Source organism: Myiozetetes cayanensis, unplaced genomic scaffold (genome assembly GCF_022539395.1).
Source record: "Myiozetetes cayanensis isolate MyiCay16 unplaced genomic scaffold, myiCay2020 scf5-8, whole genome shotgun sequence".
NCBI classification, from domain to species: Eukaryota; Metazoa; Chordata; class Aves; order Passeriformes; family Tyrannidae; genus Myiozetetes; species Myiozetetes cayanensis.
In genome coordinates this window covers 1,075,708-1,096,056 of record NW_026087742.1, presented here as the reverse complement: position 1 = coordinate 1,096,056, position 20,349 = coordinate 1,075,708, and the positions used below count along the sequence as shown (strand labels likewise).

The 20,349-nt window shown below is 42.8% G+C and overlaps 1 protein-coding gene across 2 annotated transcripts in view; it reads left to right on the top strand.

Annotated features, from left to right (window-relative positions):
* The window catches only part of FCHSD2 (FCH and double SH3 domains 2), a 111,862-nt gene that overhangs the window by 51,774 nt on the left and 39,739 nt on the right, over positions 1-20,349 (top strand). For both annotated transcript variants that reach the window (XM_050333464.1, XM_050333463.1), the window contains exons 4-8: positions 6,164-6,240; positions 7,337-7,481; positions 10,369-10,502; positions 12,122-12,176; positions 12,631-12,759. In XM_050333464.1, the coding sequence (XP_050189421.1) occupies positions 6,164-6,240; positions 7,337-7,481; positions 10,369-10,502; positions 12,122-12,176; positions 12,631-12,759 (540 nt within the window). The remainder of the gene's footprint in view (positions 1-6,163; positions 6,241-7,336; positions 7,482-10,368; positions 10,503-12,121; positions 12,177-12,630; positions 12,760-20,349) is intronic.

The window sequence follows — 20,349 nt, the reverse complement described above, 5'->3', positions numbered from 1 at the left end:
CATCTCTCTACACTTTCCTGTAATTATATATGAAAATACATACATTCTCTAATGTCATATTTTAATCTGACCTAGTCTGGCCTATTTGCTGTATTTTTAGCATCCCAGTGTTTTCCTTTTTGTACAGTTCTTTTCCTTATTTTTTCTGGACATCTGCATGAACTGGGCATCTTTTCACCTCCCAGAAAATCACTTCAGGATTGACTCAACCATTATATCTCTTCAAAAACTCTTTTTGAACTCCTATTCTACCCTAGTTTGAAAGCAGAAGTTTTGGTTTTCAGGTTCCTGTACAAACCAGGCTTAAGAGTCAGGATAAGGCAGTGATGTGGCTTAACGAGTCTCCTCCAGAAAGGCTTTGGTTAGATTATAAATACAGCTTTTTTTTTTCCTCTTTTTATTTTTTGTGGGTAAAGAGAACATTTCCCTTTTAAGAAGGAAAATAATAGCAGGTTGAAGCTGTGGAGGGCAGGAGAGCTGTGTTGACGGGTTATCAAATTAATCATCAAATCTGGGAGGGTGCAAAGCTACTTGAACCTTTTTGTGACTTGATTTAAGTGTCTTGGCTCAGAAAGTGGTTCCTGTGGTGGGGTGGAAGGTGCTTCATGTGAAGGTCTTGCCTGGTGCACTGAAAGGTTTATAAAGGCTTTTCTCTTCCAAATTCCTCCACGGAAAGGCTTTTCTCTTCCAAGTTCTTCCCCAAGGCCAGTGGATTAGTTCACAGGGGTTTTTAATCCGTGGTTCCCACTTTGCCTGTAGGATCCTGTCTTGATCCTCATGTTCTGTGTTTTTTTGCTGGTCCTAATTGGTGAGGAGAAGATGGTGAGGAGGTGGTGGGTGCCTCCCACCTCGTCCTTCCCTGGCAGTGTTTGCTCAGATCGGGCTTGTGCAGCCGGTTGGTTTGAGGCAGGGGAAGGATGTGGCATTTGTTTCACAGCAGGTCCGACTGGAGGGTCTGGTGGTTCCTCTTTGGAGTGTGAGTGGCAGAGCTTCTTGTTTGCCACCTCTTCCACATGTGGTGTTTGGGTGGTGGTTTGCACTGGGGAAGGTGCTGAAAAAGCCTGACTTTGAATTAGGGCTCGAAATCAGACCTGGAAACTGAGAAAAATGGGTTTAGTCGTGACTTTGTTCTTCTCTGTCCTTTAATACCAGCTTTAGATGGTCTGTGCCTCAAAGCTCAGAGGAAAGGGATCTTTGCAAATGGTGTTTTGTATTTTCTGGCTTCCCAATTATCAGAGAACGTCATGGAATGGTTTGGGTTGGGAGGGGTCTTAAAACCCATCCAGGGCCACCCCCTGCCATGGGCAGGGACACCTCCCACTCTCCCAGGTTGCTCCAACCTGGCCTTGGACACTTCCAGGGATGGGGCAACCACAGCTTCTCTGGGCAGCCTGTGCCGGTGTTTTACCACCTGCATCCTAAAAAACTCATTTAATCTAAATTGACCCCCCTTTTAATTTAGTTGAACCTCATGAGGTGTGGTTTAAACGTGAGCTACTTGTATTTTGAAGACTAAAACCAATCTTCAGCAGTTTTTCACATTTCCCACTCAAAGACACGGTGATTTCTGCTCCGACTTCTTCTCTTGGTGCCTTGGAAAGCTGGGAAATGTATTTTTTTCTTGGCATATTCAGGAGGTTGTGGAGCTAAAAATTGCTATGCCCACAAGAAGAGAGACCCTGAACTTCAAGCTGCCTAAAACACACATCGAAATAATCCCTGGACAGTTCACTAAGAAAATCAACACAGACCTTTTTAAAGGAGTAATTTAGCAAAAGGCCTGAAAAATAACCTGGAATGTTTCCAAATGGCAACAAATCGTTAGTGTAGCAGTTTAAAATCTGTCATCTTTAAAGGAGGGCTGAGGGAGGAAGAGTTAAGTTCTGTCTCCTTCAGGTTAGTTTAAATTCCTAGAAGAGCAACAATAAATAAAAAAGTGTTAAGACAAACCACTTAACACCAGTTTGGTGTAGTTTTTTGGCTTCTGTTTTTTTGCTGTCCCAGGTTAAAATTAAAACAGAGAAATTTCTGTTTGAATGCTGAGGCAAATGTTTGCACTAAAGCATTAAGCACTAAAACCAGGTGTAAATTATGTTTATCTGCAGTCTAACATCCTGTTAATAATGTTTATATGGCAATAAGTGATATTATGGACATTAAAAAGAGTTGGGCTTTGGGATAATACTCCATGGAGTGTTATCCCATTTCCTAAATGGCTTCACTGGGGTAGGATCGTTCCTGGACTGTTGTTCCTTTGGCCTTTCCTTTTTGTAGGATATTTCCCCCAATGGAATAAGCAAATCTTGGGGATTTATTTTACTTTTTTAAATCCCTTTTAAGGACTAAACATAGAAAGAAATACCGAACTCCAGGAGCAAGTTGTTCTGGAAAGAATTAAAATGCTGCTGGTGAAGGAACAGTTCTAACTTAAATTAATGAGAAGAGCTTTGACCTTTAATGAATTTCGACAATTAGGGTGATATTTAACTGCTGTAAATTATCTTTTTTCAGCTTTCCACTTTGTTTTCTTGTCATGCTTTAAATATCAAGGGGAAAAAAGGGGGATGACACAGCTTGGAAAGAAGTAGCGAACGAAAGGATGAAGCTCCAGATTTTCTAGAAGTGGAGTCATCTCATGGTAGGAAGGAATATCCCATGTCCAGGAGGGAGAAGCAGCATGATTAGAGATGCAGCTTTACAGGAGATTTCCACAGGTTTCTGGGGAGTTTTCCAGTTGATGCTGCAGGAACAGGGAGACCTGTTTAGCTCTCATTTAACCCCGTTAAAGGCAGTGCAGATAAACGGTCATGGAATCGTTTTTGATCCTTTTGGAAAGCACCAGGACCCACTGGTGAAGTCCATGTGCTGCTGTTGTTTGGGTTGTTTGCCTTCCCATTTGTGCTGCAGCAGCTCTTTAGTCCCAGTGTTGTTGCCCTCTGAGCAAAATAGCTGTGTTCTGTCCACAGCTTCTCCTGGAAATGGGACCGCATCATGTCCTGTGGAATCCCTGCCTGGAGCTCGTGCTGAGCAGGGCTCATTGCCATTAAATCATGGCACTTTGTTCAATCCAACTCTAGTGAATAAAAGATCACTTGAAGTAATCATGTAATAACTGTCTCAGAGTTTAATCCTGAGACTAAATTGTCCTCGGGAGCTGGAGTCCTCTCAGCACTCGGGTTTTCTGCTGCCTTCTCCCTGTCAAAATGTTGAGAAGAGATTGGCAAAAAAGCGTCAAATATGTTCCAAGTTACTCTTCTTGTGAGGAAAAAAAAACATCTGTGGTATCCATAAAGCTGTCTGCTGAATTTTGGGTCTGTGTTTGAGTGAGTCAGGCTCCCTGAGCTTGCTGAGGTCGGGTCAGATCTGGCTGATTTAAGAGAAGAAGCTGAGACCATCAGGGAAGTAAAAACCAAAAAAAAAGTAAAAGTAAACCAAAGCAAAGCAATGTAAAGAATAGATATAAATATATATATGTATATAACATAAATAAGAATGGATATATAATAAGCTATTACTTTTCTTTGCTACTCAGTGTGAGCCTTAATTTGCAAGTGCTGAATAGGACAACTGGTGTCTGCACTTCCATGGCATCAGTTCAATCAGGAGCAACCTCGCTCCTCCCAGAGAAATCAAGTCGAGAGAGAGACATTAAACCCTTGTGGGGTGTTTGCCTGCCAGAGGAGGACTTGGAAAACAAAGTAATCCCCTTTAGAAAACAAAATCATGGCAGAAAGCTGCTGGGAGAAAGGGAAGGGATCAGAGTGATGCAAGGTATTGAAAACACCAGTATGAAAAGGAGCTCTGAGTTTGTCTGGGTGACAGTCCCAAAACTCAGGGTTACATCAGCCAGTGTCTGTCAGGATTTCTGCAGTCAAGAATAGGTTTGGGGGGGGGCCTGGTTGTCATCAACACCTCTGAGTTATTACGGATAAAAGCCTTAGGGCTGCTTTGAAAAGCATTGCTGTGTCTTTTGAAAAGCTTTCTATTTGCTCTGAATGATCTTTTAGCCTGGGATCTGTTTCTTTTCTATCAGTAATTGTTTTTGTTGGGCTTCCAGCAAGTATTTTTTAGTTTCCTGCCCCAGTATCTGTCCAACTGGCTTTATTAGAGAACACCAGTCAGTAGACTGGAGGGAAGGTCTGGCAGCAGGGAACAGCAAGTAGGAGCTGCCGCTCTGGGAAACTGGAATTTGAGTGAAACTGGGCTGGTTTGCCGTGGTCTGAATTCAGCAGAGTTTCATTTGGAAGTGTTGATTCCTTGGGTGATTGATGGACACAATTTCATGTCCCATCCCTCCATCTGCTGAGCAGATTTGCAAACAGTTGAAATGCCCATAAATGTGTCATATTAATATTGTTTTTAGCGTAGCGACATCATGGGCTGGGAGGGACATTAAAACCCATCCAGTGCCACCCCCTGCCATGGGTAGGGACACCTTCCACTGTCCCAGATTACTCCAACCTGCTCTTGGACACCTCCAGGGATGGGGCAGCCACAGCTTCTCTGGGATTCAACCTGTGCCAGGGCCTACCCACCCTCCCAGCCAGGAATTCCTTCCCAACATCCCATCTAACCCTGCCCTCTGGCAGTGGGAAACCATTCCCTGGGTCCTGTCCCTCCATCCCTTGTCCCAAGTCCCTCTCCAGCTCTTTGGGAGCCTCTTCAGCTTCTCAAAGGTCTCTGTGGAGACTCCAGGGGAACATTCTGCTCTTACCTTTCCACAAACTCATTTTTGTGTTAAATCCCATTATCAAGCCTGTTAAACGTGATCATTGTGCACCTTCGTGGAAGGAAGGAGCAAAAACAGCTTTTTTTTACCCCTCTTCTGCCTTTTTTTTTCTTTTGCATCTTTAATTTTGGCACAGCTTGTCCTCATCTGCCAGTGAGCTTTTTTTGGTGTTTGTGGATGTTTGTTCAGCATCTTGAGGCAGAGGAGTCAAATGCAGAAGGGCTGGAAACATGAAAATAGCAGCAGGTGGAGGTATCTAATAAAGCTCTGAGTCTTAGCACAAATTGCTCTGCCAGAGTTAAAGGAAGTGTTATTTTTTTCTTTTATCTCTTTGGGATTTTTTTTTTAGCAGCTGCCTAATGCAATTTGTGCATCTTTTTGAAAAAGTGGCCAAAAAAAGGGAAATGCAGGAAATTGTAGTGACAGGCTTAGATTTAACCATGAAAAAAAAACCTGCTGACTGTGTGAACAGCGTGTTCAGATATTTTGTGTTCCACGAGGAAATGGAACTTGAAAATGACCCTTAACTGAGGCAAAAGAGCAGTGGAAATGGGGGAAGGTAACTTGGGAAGACAGGGAAACTTGGAATGGGAAGTAAGAGCTCTCAGCAGTTGGGCTAAAAGGGTAAAACCCATCTTTAACACCAAATTTGGGTCCTCAGAGCACCTTTGGGGAAGGCCTTTTCCCAAATATCCAAACCTGTCCCTTCCCCTGGCACAACTTGAGGCTGTCCTTTCCCAGTTTTCCAGCCGCTCTTCCCCAAACCTGGAGCATTCCACGCAGCTCTGGTGAGCCCAAACCCTGCTCGGTGTCCATGAACCCACTGCGGAATTCCAGGAGTTCCACGATGTCCATCGTCTTTTCCCACTTGAAGGGATCCAATTCCAAGGAGTAAATGGGATTAGGAGCCGGAGGAGGGGTCGCTGTGACAGCAATTCCCCCTCCCTGTGTGGTTACAGATTAAATTTTGCTTCTTCCCGACCTTGGACGCGGAAAGGTCGTTGTTGGTTTTCTGAGGCCACACGGAGTGAAAGGAAGAGACTGAAGGGCACAATTATCATTAATAATTAAAGATGAAGTGCATTTGTCAGCCTCTTTGTCTCCTGGAATCCTCAGAGGAACGGGCTGATCCCGTGGGCATCGGAGCTCCCCCAGCCTCAGCTGATCCAAGCTGGGAGTTTCAGCTGGGGCTCGTAAAATATAAAGATATTTCATAGAGCCCCTCGTAGATTAAAAATTGGGATTCTTTTAGCTGGGACAAATGGAACCCTTTTCCTTGCAATATTCCTGTCTCTGATCCTGCCCTTGTTTTTACTGGAACTGTGGATTGATGGCTTCCTCACGTGTCAGGTTTTCATTTGTCTGACGGAAGAGCAAAAATGGCATTTTAATGGTTTCTGATTTTTACCTTTCTTTTTCTCCTTCTTTTAACAGAGCATCCAGAAGCTGGCCAGTCAGTACTTAAAGAAGGACTGGCTTGGGATAAAAGCTGATGAACGAAGTGATTATAGGTAATTTACCAGTTGGATATCCCAATTTGTGGCATTATTTTACTTCACAATGAACCACCGCTTTTCTGGAGTTAAAGTGATTTTTTTTTTTTCCCCCTTTGTAGCAGAGCATTGCCAGTTGAAAAAGAAGCTTTGTTTTCCATTGAAATCCTGAGATCAGTGTGAAATAAATGTTTATGACTTGAATGTTTAGGAAGATGGGAGAAAGAAAACAGCATGAAAGGACAACAAATTGTAATTGTGCATCTGTTTGGGTGTTAGTGCTTGTGTCTGAATATAGATTTTAGCAAAGAACTTTAAGGTTAGAGGGGTGAACGTGGCTTTCTTCAGAGGAAAAGACAGGAACAGGTTTAAATTTAGGAGGCTGTTTGTGAAAATCGCATTTAACAGGAGGGGGGAGGCAAAGCAAGAGATGGTTGTTTACAAAACTTCATCTGGTTCCCATGAGAGGTGGAAACCAGCAGTGACTCAGGTGCTGAAAGCCTTTGAGTAGCACCTCCTAAAGATGTGGGAGAGGTTTGCAGATGCTGTATTTTAATGTCTTCTTTGTATTCTGACAAGTTTTTGAGTTCAAACAGGAGGAAGTTGTTGAGAGATTTGTGTTTGGGCCTTTCAGCAGCCTCACACCACTTGTGTGTCTGAGGAGAAATAAACTGAATTATCAGTTTGAAGAGTACATAAAACACTCCCATAACACCCACCCACCTTTCCAGGTCCACCCACAGTGCCCAGAGATCTTCTCCAAACCCTCCCCTCCCTATCTGGGAGCTCTGAAGGCTCCAGGAATCCTTCCTTCTGCCAGCTCCAGAGGAGATCCCATCACCTTCTGCCCCTCCTCCTCCTGAGTTTTTGTGGTGGATTATTGGGGCCCTGATTGCCAGGTGTCCCAAAATCACAAATTCCGTGATCTTACCAATATCATCAACATCTGGGTTCAGTTTTTAAAGCAGTCCTTGGCAAAATGCTGCTGTTGTGGAAACCAGCCCGAGACTTGGTGATCCTTTGCGGGTCCTTCCAACTCAGGAGATCCCGTGAATTTTCCTCCCTGAGCTCCCTTTCTTCCTTCCCACCACCTGCCTGTGTTCCATTATTCCAGGAGCATGTACTCCGTGTGGAAATCCCTCTTGGAAGGCACCATGCAGGTGGCCCAGTCCCGACTCAACATCTGTGAGAACTATAAAAACTTAATTTCGGAGCCAGCCAGGAGCGTCCGGTGCTTCAAGGAACAGCAGCTGAAAAAGGTAACTTGTGCTCAGCAAATCCTTGAGATGGTGTCATTTTTGTTTAGAGGAAATGGTTATTAGAAATCTTCTGGTGTTTTAAATCCTAAAATACGTTATGCCTCTCGGTCTCCTGTAAAAATAAATATCCAGCTTGTTGGAGAGGGATGGAAATGAGTTAATTTTAATTATCCCGTGTTAAAACTGCTTGGAAATGAGGGTTTTGAAAACGTGAGACAGTTGGTCAAATATTTCTCTCCAAATCTCCTGTTGTGCTGTGGAACTTACATTAAATTGGGTTTGCAGTGACAGTTCCAAGTGGGTTTTGTCAGGATAAATTCTGATTTTAAGCAAAGATGTTTCTTAAAGCTGAAGGAATGACCTGAGCAATCTGAAAGATTTCCCAAGGAAATATTCCAAAAGCTGCTCCAATTAAACTGTTCATCCCTGCAGAGAAAACAGTGTTCAAATAAGTTGAATATTCGTTTAATTCCTTCTTGCATTTCAAAACCATTTCTGAGGGTGGGGAGGCCCTGGTTACCCAGAGAACTGTGGCTGCCCCATCCCTGGAAGGGCTTTTTTGAGGAAAAATTAACTTTATTAATGTGATTTCCACGTCCTGTGGAATTTGATTTTCCTGTGAAATTTTCCAGACAATGCTGGAGCAATTTTATAGGCTCTTTACTGGGTAAATAATCTTATTTTATTCTTCTGCAGGTGCTGTTAGTTCAGTGTTTCTGAGTCAGCAGTAAAAACAGGACCTTTAAATTTATATAAATCATAGAAGTTCCTTTTTTCCTGCACTATTGAATCAGCAGAACAAGTTATTGCAGTTACCTGGTTCAAAATATTCCATACTTTCCTTACAAGATGGAATAACCATCCACTTGGTGGCATTAATTTCCCTCCACAACCAATTTATTGTTTTGTACAGTTCAGCCTCTCGCCCTTTGCTTTGAATTTCAAAACAGATAAATAGTGGACAGATTAATAATTATCCTGATCTCTGTCCAGACAAAAGCTTTCCAGAATTAATATTCCGAGTCAGTAAAGCACTTGTGAGGTTACACTAAAATGACATCCAGTCTCCTGACAGTTTTTTATTCCCCAGGGATGCAAAAGCAAGATTATTTTCCTCTTCTAAAATGGTTTTAACAGCTGGGGTTATTTGATATTTTAATTTTTGATGGCACCAGGAGACTTGAGGGATCCAGGTACCCACTGATGTAGCAAAACCCCCTTCTCAGAGGCTTTTAGGACTCTGTCAGCTGAACAATATATGCAGATTTTGCTACCTTTCATTTCTCAATTGGTGCACACAAAGGTCTTTACGTGCATTAATAATTACATGCATTAATAATTGCATGCATTAATAATTAATGTAATGAAGAGGATTAGCTGTTTGGAGGGGGGTGTTCACTAAGAGGACAGCCTGGGGTACCTGGACTGGGAGGAGGTGTGTGATGATGATATGAAAAGAGGTGGGACCTTTGGGGTTGGGTTTGAATGACAAAAAGGCAAATTAAAAGGCAAATTGGTCCCTGATCTAGTGCTGTGCTACCTCTAATGAAACCATCCATCGGTAGGATTTTTATTTGTTTGTACTTAATCCAGTTTGGGTAAAAGAAAATCTTCAGTGATCTCTTCCAGAGGTGGTTCAGTTCTAGACATGGGATAATTCCCAGTGGATCCTTCCTGCTTAACAAGGATCTTCTCCCAGGTGTTTTTATTTTGAAGCTCGGGGAATTGCTGAATGTCGTGGCTCTGCTTCCAGGGAACAAGGGACAGGATGGGAGGGAATGACCCCAGCTGTGCCAGGGGAGGCTCAGGTTGGATACTGGGGAAAATTCCTTCGTACATAGGGTTGTCAGGCATTGGAAGGGGCTGCCCAGGGCAGTGGTGGAGTCCCCACCCCTGGAAGGGTTTGGAAAACGTGTGGATGTGGCGCTCGAGGATGTGGTTTAGTGGGGAACTTGGTGGGGCTGAGTTGGACTTGATGACCTTAAAGGTCTTTTCCAACCTAAACCATCACTCCCTGCTGGGATGGGGGAGTGAATCCCTGGATGGTTGGGGTTGGAAGAGACCTTGAAACTTATCCAGTCCCACCTCTTGCTGTGGGACACGTCCCATTAACCCGGGTTGCTCCAACATGGCCTTGGACACTTCCAGGGATGGGGCAGCCACAGCTTCCCTGGGAAATCCATTCCAGGGCCTCTCCACCCTCCCAGGGAAGAATTCCTTCCCACTATCCCACCTAACCTGCCCTCTGGCAGTGGGAAACCATTCCCTGTGCCCTGTCCCTCCAGGCCCTTGTCCAAAGCCCCACTCCAGCTCTCCACACCTTAAACCTCCAGGTTTGCTTTGTGAATCCACTGCTTCCTGGAAGAACCAGATTTGTTGGAAAGCTCTCAACATACCTTTTTTAAAAGAGAGCTCTTCAAAAAATACGGATAATAATATAAAAATAATTTAATAATACTATAAAATTAATAATACTATAAAATTAATAATCGTTGCCATTGTGTTTTATGTGGCAGCTTTTCTCTCGTTATAAATTTTATAGAAAAAAAGATTAATCAATTTTTTTTTCCTCATCACCTCCAGCAGGTTGCCTTTGGATTTTTCCCAGTTGTATCCCAATTATTTCATGTAATTACCTCATCCAAAGCTTTCAGAGCTTTTCTGTTTCATTCGTGGGTTGTCGTTGCTTTGGAAAGCTTGAAACAGCAGCAGAAAGAAAGGCTGAAAGGGGGTTTATGTTCTGATCAGCCAGAAAAGACAGGAATAATTGACTTGGAAACTGTTTTATCCACAGAAAATATCCTGAAAAGTAGTAAAATAACGACGATGGTGTTCTTTGGATGGCAAAAAAAACCGGACTTTTTCTCTCCTGGCTGCTTTTTTTCAGTGCGTGGAGCAGCTGACAAGGATCCAAACTGAACTCCAGGAGACAGTGAAAGATTTAGCTAAAGGCAAAAAGAAATATTTTGAGACTGAACAGATGGCTCAGGCCGTGCGGGACAAAGCTGATATTGAGGCCAAGTATGTTTTCCTGATAACATATGTAGAAATAATTGCAGGTTTAAAAAGCCCAGTTCCATTCGGTTTTTACACTTGAAATTTGCTTTTCAGTGAGCTTCGTGCCACGTTTTTTTTCCTGAGTAAATTTTAGGAAAAAATGGGGTTTGTTTTCTTTTCACAGATAGATATTTATCTGTAATTATGTTTAATTTATTATGTTCAGTAGGTATCATTTATGTATATTAATTTTATAGAGAGATATAAAATATATATTCTTTGATAGATTTATGTATATTCTTTTATAGATTTTGTATGTATTCTTATATATATTTTATATATTTTAATATATCAAATATATTCTTTTATATATTTTATATATTCTTTTATGTATTTCTCTGTCACAATATTCTATATAACCACCTATATATCATATTATATAGTATCTATTATATGATAGATTATATCTAATATTATACTGTATTAGGTATAATCTATTAGTATTCATTATATAATATATAATAGATTATGTAAAATATATTTAACTGTTATATATGTGTAATATATGTGTGTGTTATCTATAATATTTATATATAAAAGATGTAAAAATATATACTGTATTAAAAAAGAATATATATATATATAAAAACATATATAAAAGAAAAAGTATATAAATATACACATTTTTGTAGGCATTTAAGCACACCCTGATAGGAAATTAGAATTTTGAGTTGGTTTCTTTGGGAAGGGAATTAAACTAACTCCTCTAATTCCTCATTTTTAAAGGGCACTGTGTCAGCTGACACTTTTTGGGATGTTAAAGCTTCCTGATTTCATTTTCTCTCCATACCTCTCAAATTTGGTATCAGCCCATTTGGAAGGGGAGGGAACAGGACATTGGTTTTATTTTGAAGCTCCTTTTGTGAGGTTTTTCTGCTCCTTGACTTCCTAAAGAGGTTGATTTCCTTATTTCCAGGAAAGCAATTCCCACATGTTTTCAGTTTGGAGTTTGGCCTCACCCTTCTTATAATTTTGGTTTTAATTTTTATTTTTACAAAGTATTCATCTAGGGGAGGAAAATTAGAGATTTTTTCTGTCTTTATGAGGGTTGGATGATGAAAAGAACTTTAATAAAATTCCCTCTAATACCCGAAGAAAGTAAAGAAACACAAACAAACCAACTAAAAACCTGAGCTTGGGAATTTTGGAATGGATTAATTCTAAGTGTTAATTCAGATTAAAAGACCTATTTACTTGATTTTGGTTTCTTACTTACTTTTTAAACCACCCTCCTTGAAACAGCCGAGAAAGTCCTTCTCTAATTTATGCTTCATGGATTCAGATATAAAAATCAGACCAATTTTGCTTTTAAAAATCCATCTTTGGACATGGACGCTCTTCCAGCGTCCTGGAATATAATTACTATTGATTTTGCATTAATATTCTTTTCATAGTTCCAATTTAAGCAGTTTGTGTCTGGAGATCTGACTCCAAAGCCATCACCCCCCACAGTAACTGCAGTGGCAGCCACCACCCCATTTCCCTTTTGTGGTGGATTGGAATTTGGTTCCCAAAGCAGGGGGAACCTGTGCAAAATATTCCAGAGTCAAGACGATAATTCCTTCTTTTAATTCCTCTTCCAGGTCCAAACTTAGTCTTTTCCAGTCAAGAATAAGCTTGCAGAAGGCAAGTGTGAAGGTGAGGAGAAGAAAAACTTGTGTTTTGCTGCTGATTCTGTGAGACAAATGCGCCAAATTATCTTAAATTACGGATATTTTGGAAGGGAAATTGGGGGAATAAGGGATGAGCTAAGAGCACGTTTTGGGCAGAGAACAGACTTATATATGATTGGATTTGCAATTAAATTTGTTTCTAAACAGAGTTAAAACTGTTCTTTGAGGACCATACTTGATGTTGCATGAGGGAAAAATACATCAGAAATCCCTTTCTATGTCTATATTATACATATAAAATAATATATGATGTGATAGGATCTATTATAAATGGTATAAAGAAAACTGTGCAGCTGTTAATCCCCTCCGGTTTTTATTCTATTAATACAAATACATGCAGTAAATTAATCGATATTGACATGTTTTGTCATTTAACTTCCATCTTCTACCTGTCTTTTCACTTCCCATCCACGTTGCAGTTAAAAGCCCGTCGATCCGAGTGTAATTCCAAGGCCATCCATGCCAGGAACGATTATCTCCTCACTTTAGCAGCTGCCAATGCACACCAAGATCGTTACTATCAAACAGACTTAGTGAACATCATGAAGGTAAGGAAGGGAGTTCGGGGGTGGGAGCTGGGAATGGGAAAATCTGGGAAGCAAAGGACAAAAAAATCCTGGCTTGGTTTGCAGCAGCCACGTTGACTTTTCCAAGGAAAGGGAAGGTAGAGCCTGAAATAAAGTCCAATATTGGTACCACTTAAGCCCCCAAAACTAAGCTGTCAACTTTATTTTTTAATTCATTTGTTTTTGAAAAAAACTCACTTGGATAAAGGAATTTAAAAAAACAACAAACCTCACTTGGATAAAACTCACTTGGATAAAGGAATTTTGTAAAGTAAAACCTGTGTTTTCCAGTTGGACTGGGGAATTTTTTCTCCCATAATCCTCTTTTTGCATCTCATCAGAACACTTTAGGGTGGGATTAATGAACTAGAATTATTAAATATCCTGGTTTTCCAACTTGGTTTTTGGGAAGAGCAGATGAACGTTCCTGTGGCATTTGGCCAAGTCAAGCCGAGAGCAGCCACTTGAAGTCATAGGAAATGACACACTTAGAAAGTTCAGATCTAATTGCTCACAGTTGTTTGGTTTTTTTCTTTTTAAATCTCATCCTAGAATTGTTTACATGCACATTATTGCTGTCTCTCAGAATGAGAAGGATTACAGAGAGAAGCGGTAAAATCAGCTCGTTCCCACTTTGTGGAGAGCTGCGTTTCACACGCTGACATTTTCAAACTTTAATAATTTGCCCTTTAAAAACTTCCTTCCAAGTGGTGCCATCAGACCTGGCAGCTGCAAAGCCCCTCATCTGCACCTGTAAATGGCAGAGCTGTCAGGGCATTACAGCAAATCCCTGCACTATCAGCCTCCCTCTGCATCCCAGGGGTGGGCAAATATCAATATATTGATGTGAAAAGCATCTCCCATCTAACCCTGCCCGCTGGCTCTTGGTGACACTTGATCAGAGGTGGCACTTTGTGGGGACTTGTCCCCAAGGTTTTAGTGTATTTTGAACATCAGAGGTTGGTTCTGGCATCCCAGGCCAGCTGGATTGACGCAGACAGGTGGTGTTTTACAGCCCTTGGCCGGACAGCGTGGTTCATAAAGCGCTAAAATCCCATCAGAGTTGGTTCAAGCATTAAAAGAAAGGAGGGGTGGGGATGTTCTGCAGGGGCAGCGTTGGTTTTTTTGGTGGCATGAGGTGTTTGCAGAAGCCTTGTTGGGTAAATGTGACGGGTGTTGTGCTGGGGACACCTTGGGCTGCTCCCAAGAGGAAGCTGCTGCTGGGTTTGTTCCGTGGGTCTGGCTCTGGAATTGCCGCTCTTGGGACAAAAATAAATGACAAGCCCACATCGTGGCCTCATCTCATTTTCTGTAATGGGCACAAATGGCCCTTTTCACTGGCAGGACTCCTGGTGACACACAGCTCCTGCTAATTTTCAGGGGTTTAGGGTATGTTGCTTTATTTTTGCGCAGAGAAGAAAAAGTGATTTGCTCTGCTGTGTTTGTAGGCACAAAAGCCATCCCAAATCAAACAGAGAGGAAAAACACAAAATACTTCCAGCATTTTTAATAGAAATGAGCATTGTTTCTATCCTATTTTACCTATAATTAAAACTATCCTATTGGTAATTACTATTTTATCAATTCTATCCTAATTTTTCCAATCACACCACTGAACAAGAGCAAAGCCCCTGCAGAGGTCTCCATTCAGGATAGATTTGAATCCTTTTGCCTTTCTCTTTATCTGTCCCTTGTGTCCAGAACTCACATGTGGATATAACAACCTTGGGCTGCAGCCCTGAGCTCTGCATTTCAGGTCTCTGTAGTGAAATTCTATAAATCCAAAAGCAGAGGTCATACAAAGCCTGGCACTGTTTTATTCTTGGCCAGATTCCTGCCAGGCTGCTTAGGAACACTTGGCATCACCTGGGTGTGAAGGTACAGTCCACAAACCCTTCTGACAGTAACTTGGTGCTCAGGCTTCTGCAGAAGTTTACGCTGAGGTCAGGAGGAAGTCTGAGGTGATGCTTGAAGTGAAATCAGGACTGTTTCGATAACTGTCTTTGTAGAAACCTCATCATTCTTTCCTGCTGTTCATCTGCAAGTTCCTCTCATGAACCACCTTAAGGAATGACTTTCTGAAGCAGCTTAGAATGAGGAAACGTTGATGTGGGGATAAAAAAAAACCAACCCCAAACCAGGTGTCCTGGACACTTGAAATAGTTCTGAGATTATTTAAAGAGAGAAAAAAAAAAAAGAGGGAACCAAAACTGAGGTTTCAAACTGTACCCTTTCATAGGTGACAGGAGGGGCAGCTCGGTTTATTCCGTGGCAGGTGGGTGCACACGAGTCAGGAGCTCAGGACTCTGACAAGGTCTTTGGCACAGTGTAAAATCACTTATATTTTCAAAATCTGAATGCTTGTGTTTCAAAGCTGAAATCTCTAAAGAAAAATCTGCCTTTGGGACGTGTGTGAAAAGGACTTTGTGGAGCTGGGTGATTCATGGAGCTCCACGCCAAAGGTGCAGTCAGCTTTGTGGCTAAAAACTCCTTAGCCATCCTGATTGATAGGGTAGGGGATGATCATGTAATTAGGAAATTTAAAACAAACAAAAAACCCCAAACAAACACAAAAAAAAGCCCCAAACAAACAAAAAAGAAACCCCAGCAAACTGTTGGCAAACATGTGTGATCTTGATTTTATGGATTCACAGAATGGTTTGGATTAAGAGGGACCTTAAAGGTCATCCAGTTCCAAACCCTTGTTGTAGGTAGGGACACCTTCCACTGTCCCAGGTTGCTCCAACCTGGCCTTGAACACTTCCAGGGATGGGATAACCTGTGCCAGAGCTGGGGAACTGTTCGTTTTTTTCTGACTGCTGAAAAATTGTCAATAAATCATCAGCAGCAGGTGTTTCTAAATAACATTTCTGCTTTTTTGAACTCATTCTTTCATCTCCTGTCCTCGTGTGGTCTTTGAGGGCTGCCTTGGGAGAACAGTGCCAAGAGCCAGTGTGTGCTTTGTCTTTGTGGTTTCAGTGAGGGGTTTTTATATTGTCTCAGTCACCTTTGCTGGCTTTTTCTGTACTTTCCAGTTTGCTTGACACGAGGAAGTGCAGTTGTATAATTTGGCTCTTGTTTTTGATCAGAAGAGTAGATGACAAGGCGGGTTGAAATAGAAACTTGGTGTTACATCATTTCCCTGCAGCAGAGCTCTCTGCTCGCACGTGGGTGGGACAAGTTACGCCTTGGCTTTTGTAGTTCCACAGGTTGGGGTGCAAAATTCCAGGTGAACTGTGGTGTGTTCCACATCCTTGCCTGTTCTTAAGGATTCTGGTGGAATTTGCAGCTTCCTGGTTAAATGGAAGAAATCCTTCCTGATAAAATACAAGAAATCCTGGTTAAATGGAAGAAATCCTGGTTAGATATGAGGACAAGGTTTTGCCATGGTGGTGGTCAAACACGCTGTCTCAGGGAGGGTTGATGGTCCTCATGGGTCCCTTCCAACTTGTTCTGGGATTCTCTGATACCTTGGAGGTGGTCAGAGCTTAACTGGACACAGCTTTAGAGCAGCCTGAACTATTTGTCCCAGCTCTGAGCAGAGGTTGGACCAGTATCTCCCTTTCAACCTAAATTATTCTGTCATTCCTTGAAATAACATTTTCTGTTAGAAAGATTCTCCTTGTTATTCCCTAATTTCTGGTTTCTGTTGTTGTTTTTTTTTTTCCTGCCATTAGCTGGAGTAACTGCATGACCCAGCAGTGCCAGAACCTTCATGTTCTGATGAGCCCTGTTTTTTCCTTTGTTAGGGAGTTTTTGTGAAGCTCAGTTGGTATCTGTGTTTCCAGCACAGTCATCCAGCACTTTCCCTGAACATTTGGAACGAGCATTTAAAACAAATGTGAAGTCAGGCTCCCAACATGAATTGCACAGATAAGGCTCAGCTAAAACTGGCAGTAATTATAAAATTGACCCAAAAGAGAGGACTTGGTGGCTTTCAGTTCATAATTTGGTTTACTCCCTGAAATGAATAGGATGGGAGGGAGGCTCTTTCCACTGGTGGCTCTATTTGAAGTGAAAAGTGAGTAGATGAGCTGAAAGCCTCAGGAATGTTATCCCAGGAATGCTGTATCCTATATAAATAAAAGGGCACCATCTCCATGGGTGAATATTTCTGGAGCCTCCAGGACAAGCAGAACCAGTATTGTCACTGTTATAAATCAGTTTACATCCCCGTTATTGTTTTAGGCTCTCTGGAATGATTTAGAAGCGCCCCGGGAATTCCTTTTTATGGAAATGGAAATTCAAATGGAAGTTCTGTCCCTAAACAACAACAAAAAAAAATAGCACCAAGATAAAACAATTTGGAAGTCACTGGAGCTTTCCATTTGCTTCCATAAATCTCTTTTATTAATCCAGTGCTGACTGTTCTTTGAAGATCCTGTAATTTTCCCTTGAAAACGCAGAGGGGACTTGTGTAAGTGAAAGAACTATTGTTTCACTTCCTGTTCTTGTCAGCTGCAAGCCACAAGCATTTTGTAATTCCAGCCAAGCCACCCATGGGTGGCATCATCTCCAGCATCACATGGGCACAGGAGCAGTTAAGGAGTGGGAGTGGCTTCCTCGTGTTATCCCTGGGAATGGAGGAGGAGTGAAGGGAGACTCTTGCCCAACTCATGATCCCAGTGTTCCAGAGGATGCTCATTGAAGGCTTCCCAACAGCTGATCCCACCTTGTTTTCCCTTGCAGGGGAATCCCTGCACGTCACACCTTGGGGAAATGAATTCCTTTGCTGAGGCCCTGGTTGGACTGGGATTGTGCAGCCCCATAAATGAGTGGATTGTTAACACAGTTGTGGTCTCTTGTTCAGGCTTTCCCTTAAATGCTCATTTGTCACATTCCCCGTTGATGCACAGAGCTCTGCTTTGGAGCCTTTGAGCTCCTTCAAAATTTATTGAATATGTGCTAATTACAGTCAGGGGAGCATTTGCTTTCTGGCTGCTTGTGAGTAAATATTTGTAGGGAAGTGACAAGTGGCTTCCCCCTGGAAATCCAACAACTTCTGGGGGCAAAATCACAGGCAGGGCAGGTTTATTGGCCTTAATAAGTGGTATTGCCACCACTGTCCATGGTATGTGCATGTCAGAGCATCATGGAACGGTTTGGCTGGGAAGGGCCTTGAGGATGATCCAGTCCCACCCCCTGCCATGGCCAGGGACACCTTCCAAGTTGCTCCAAATCCAGCCTGACCTTGGACATTCCCAAGGATCCAGGGCCAGCCACAGCTTCTCTGGGCAACCTGTGCCGGGGCCTCCCCACCCTCCCAGCCAGGAATTCCTTCCCAATATCCCCCCTAACCCTGCCCTCCGGCAGTTTAAAGCCATTCTTCTGTTTCCAATCCCCTTTCTCGTTTTTCATACGTGGAATGTGGATTTTCACTTTCAAACCCCCGTTAGTCCTGGCCCAGCCTCTCCACCTGACCTGGAGAGCCACGGGAGTGGGGCTGAGTCACGACTGTGTGTGGTGCAGATGAGGAACTGGGTGAGGGTCACGCTGTGCCGATGACAGTTTGTGTCACCTCGTGTTTTAACCGCAGATCAATTCCCTGCTAAAGCCTTTGCTCCGGAGAGGTTGATTATTTCAGTGTTTATTCCTCCCTGGCTGGGGATTGGGGGAGTGTAAACACACCAAGTCTAAGCTATGACTCAGGGCAGCTTAGTTATCTTGAAACGACGATCATTTTTCGTGGTAAAATGAGGTATTTCTTGCTAATGCTGCTGACTGTGCAGAGAGTGTCCCTTTGGTGTTTTCACAGGAATAACTTTAGAAGAGGATTGGTTATAGAAAGATATGGTAGGATTTGAGAGATGCTCGTGAAAAGTATTTTCTGGATAGGAGGTGACACAGAAGTAGTCCTGGATGGATTTATGTGAGGAAGTTAATGGGAGGCTGGAATTGATGGTGCAGGGAGTGGGAATGACTTGGAAAGGAATAAAGAGATATAATCATAGGATCATAGAATGGATTGAGTTGGAGAGGACCTTAAATGCTCATCCAGTTCCATGGGCAGGGACACCTTCCACTATCCCAGGTTGCTCCAACCTGGCCTTGGGATGGGGCAACTGCAGCTTCTCTGGGCAACCTGTGCCAGGGCCTCCCCACCCTCACAGCCAGGAATTCCTTCCCAATATCCCATCCAACCCTGCCCTCTAGCAGTGGGAAGCCATTCCCTGTGTCCTGTCCCTCCATGCCTTGTCCCCAGTCCCTCTCCAGCTCTCCTGGAGCCCCTTTAGGTCGTGGAAAGGGCTCTCAGGTCTCCCTGGATCCTTCTCTTCTCCAGGGGAACCCCCCCAGCTCTCCCAGCCTGGCTCCAGAGCAGAGGGGCTCCAGCCCTGGGAGCATCTCCAGGGCCTCTGGAGTCTCTCCAGCAGCTCCACATCCCTGTGCTGCTGTTCCCAGGGCTGGAGGCAGCTCTGCAGGGGGGTCTCACCGAGCCAGAGCAGAGGAGGAGAGTGATCAGGGATTTAAGCTGAATGCAAGGCAGCAGAACAAGGAAAATGACTGAAAAGCCATAAAAACCACATTCCAAATCCCTGTTAGGAAGAGGGCACCAGGGAGGCAGTGTAAGGGTTAAGACTGGGGAGGAGGTGCTTGACAGGAACCCAGGAGAAATCAAATAGAGGAAGGGAACAGCGAACTTTAAAACTTCTTTTCTTTTGAAACGTTTTATGTAGAAACCGTTGAGGGTTCGGGGCTTCTCGAGATGTTTTTGTCAGACGTCATAAAACTGCTCATTTTGAACAGGAAATGAGACTTTGCCATCTTGTTTCAAAGCTGTAACACAATGAAAACAGCTCCCAAAATATTTCTTCTACCAGAAAGGAGCCTTGGAGCTGCTTGGGAGGAGAAGGAACCAAAGCTCAGGAAGCACCTGGTCTGGTTTTGTCTGGGAGGCAGGTGGGGTGAAAAGCTGTAACTGGAAACGTGTGACATTGTGACACATATTTTATGATCTATTTTAGGTACAAATCACTGAATTCTGTGTCTCAACGTTCAAACTGAGCACAGACCCTTTTTACTTGGGTCTGAAAGCCCCATTTCAAGTTTAAAAGGGCCTTCAATGAATTAACTTTGCTGAAAGTCTCAATTTAATAGCAAAGCCTAAGCATTAAAGGCAGCCTTTATCCAAGAAATCCCAGATTCTTGGGACACCCCTTCCTGTGTGATTTCAACATCTGACCATTAATGTTGTGAAATTAAGTGGGTTTTGAAAGGTTTGAACATTAATCCCACAGGGTTGAATGAGTTGGAAAAGAAGCTTAACTTTAACCCTCACTGTCTCCTATCAAATAATAAAATGATTTATAAAATCCTCTCAGCTGCTGGAGAAAATGGCACCACCCCATCAATCCCTGGTGAGGAAAACTGCTTGGAATGGGGATTTTGTGCCAGGCTTTGGGATGGGGTTAGGGGGAATCTGTTTAAAAGGGAAAAAAACCTTTCCCAGTATTTTTTATTCCAGACTTCAGACTCCGATTATCTCTGTCTTCACCCACTGGTGCTTAGAAGGAGTGGAGGCATCAGTTGGGAATGTTATTCCCTTGGGAATAAATGAGAATGGACCCCTTGACA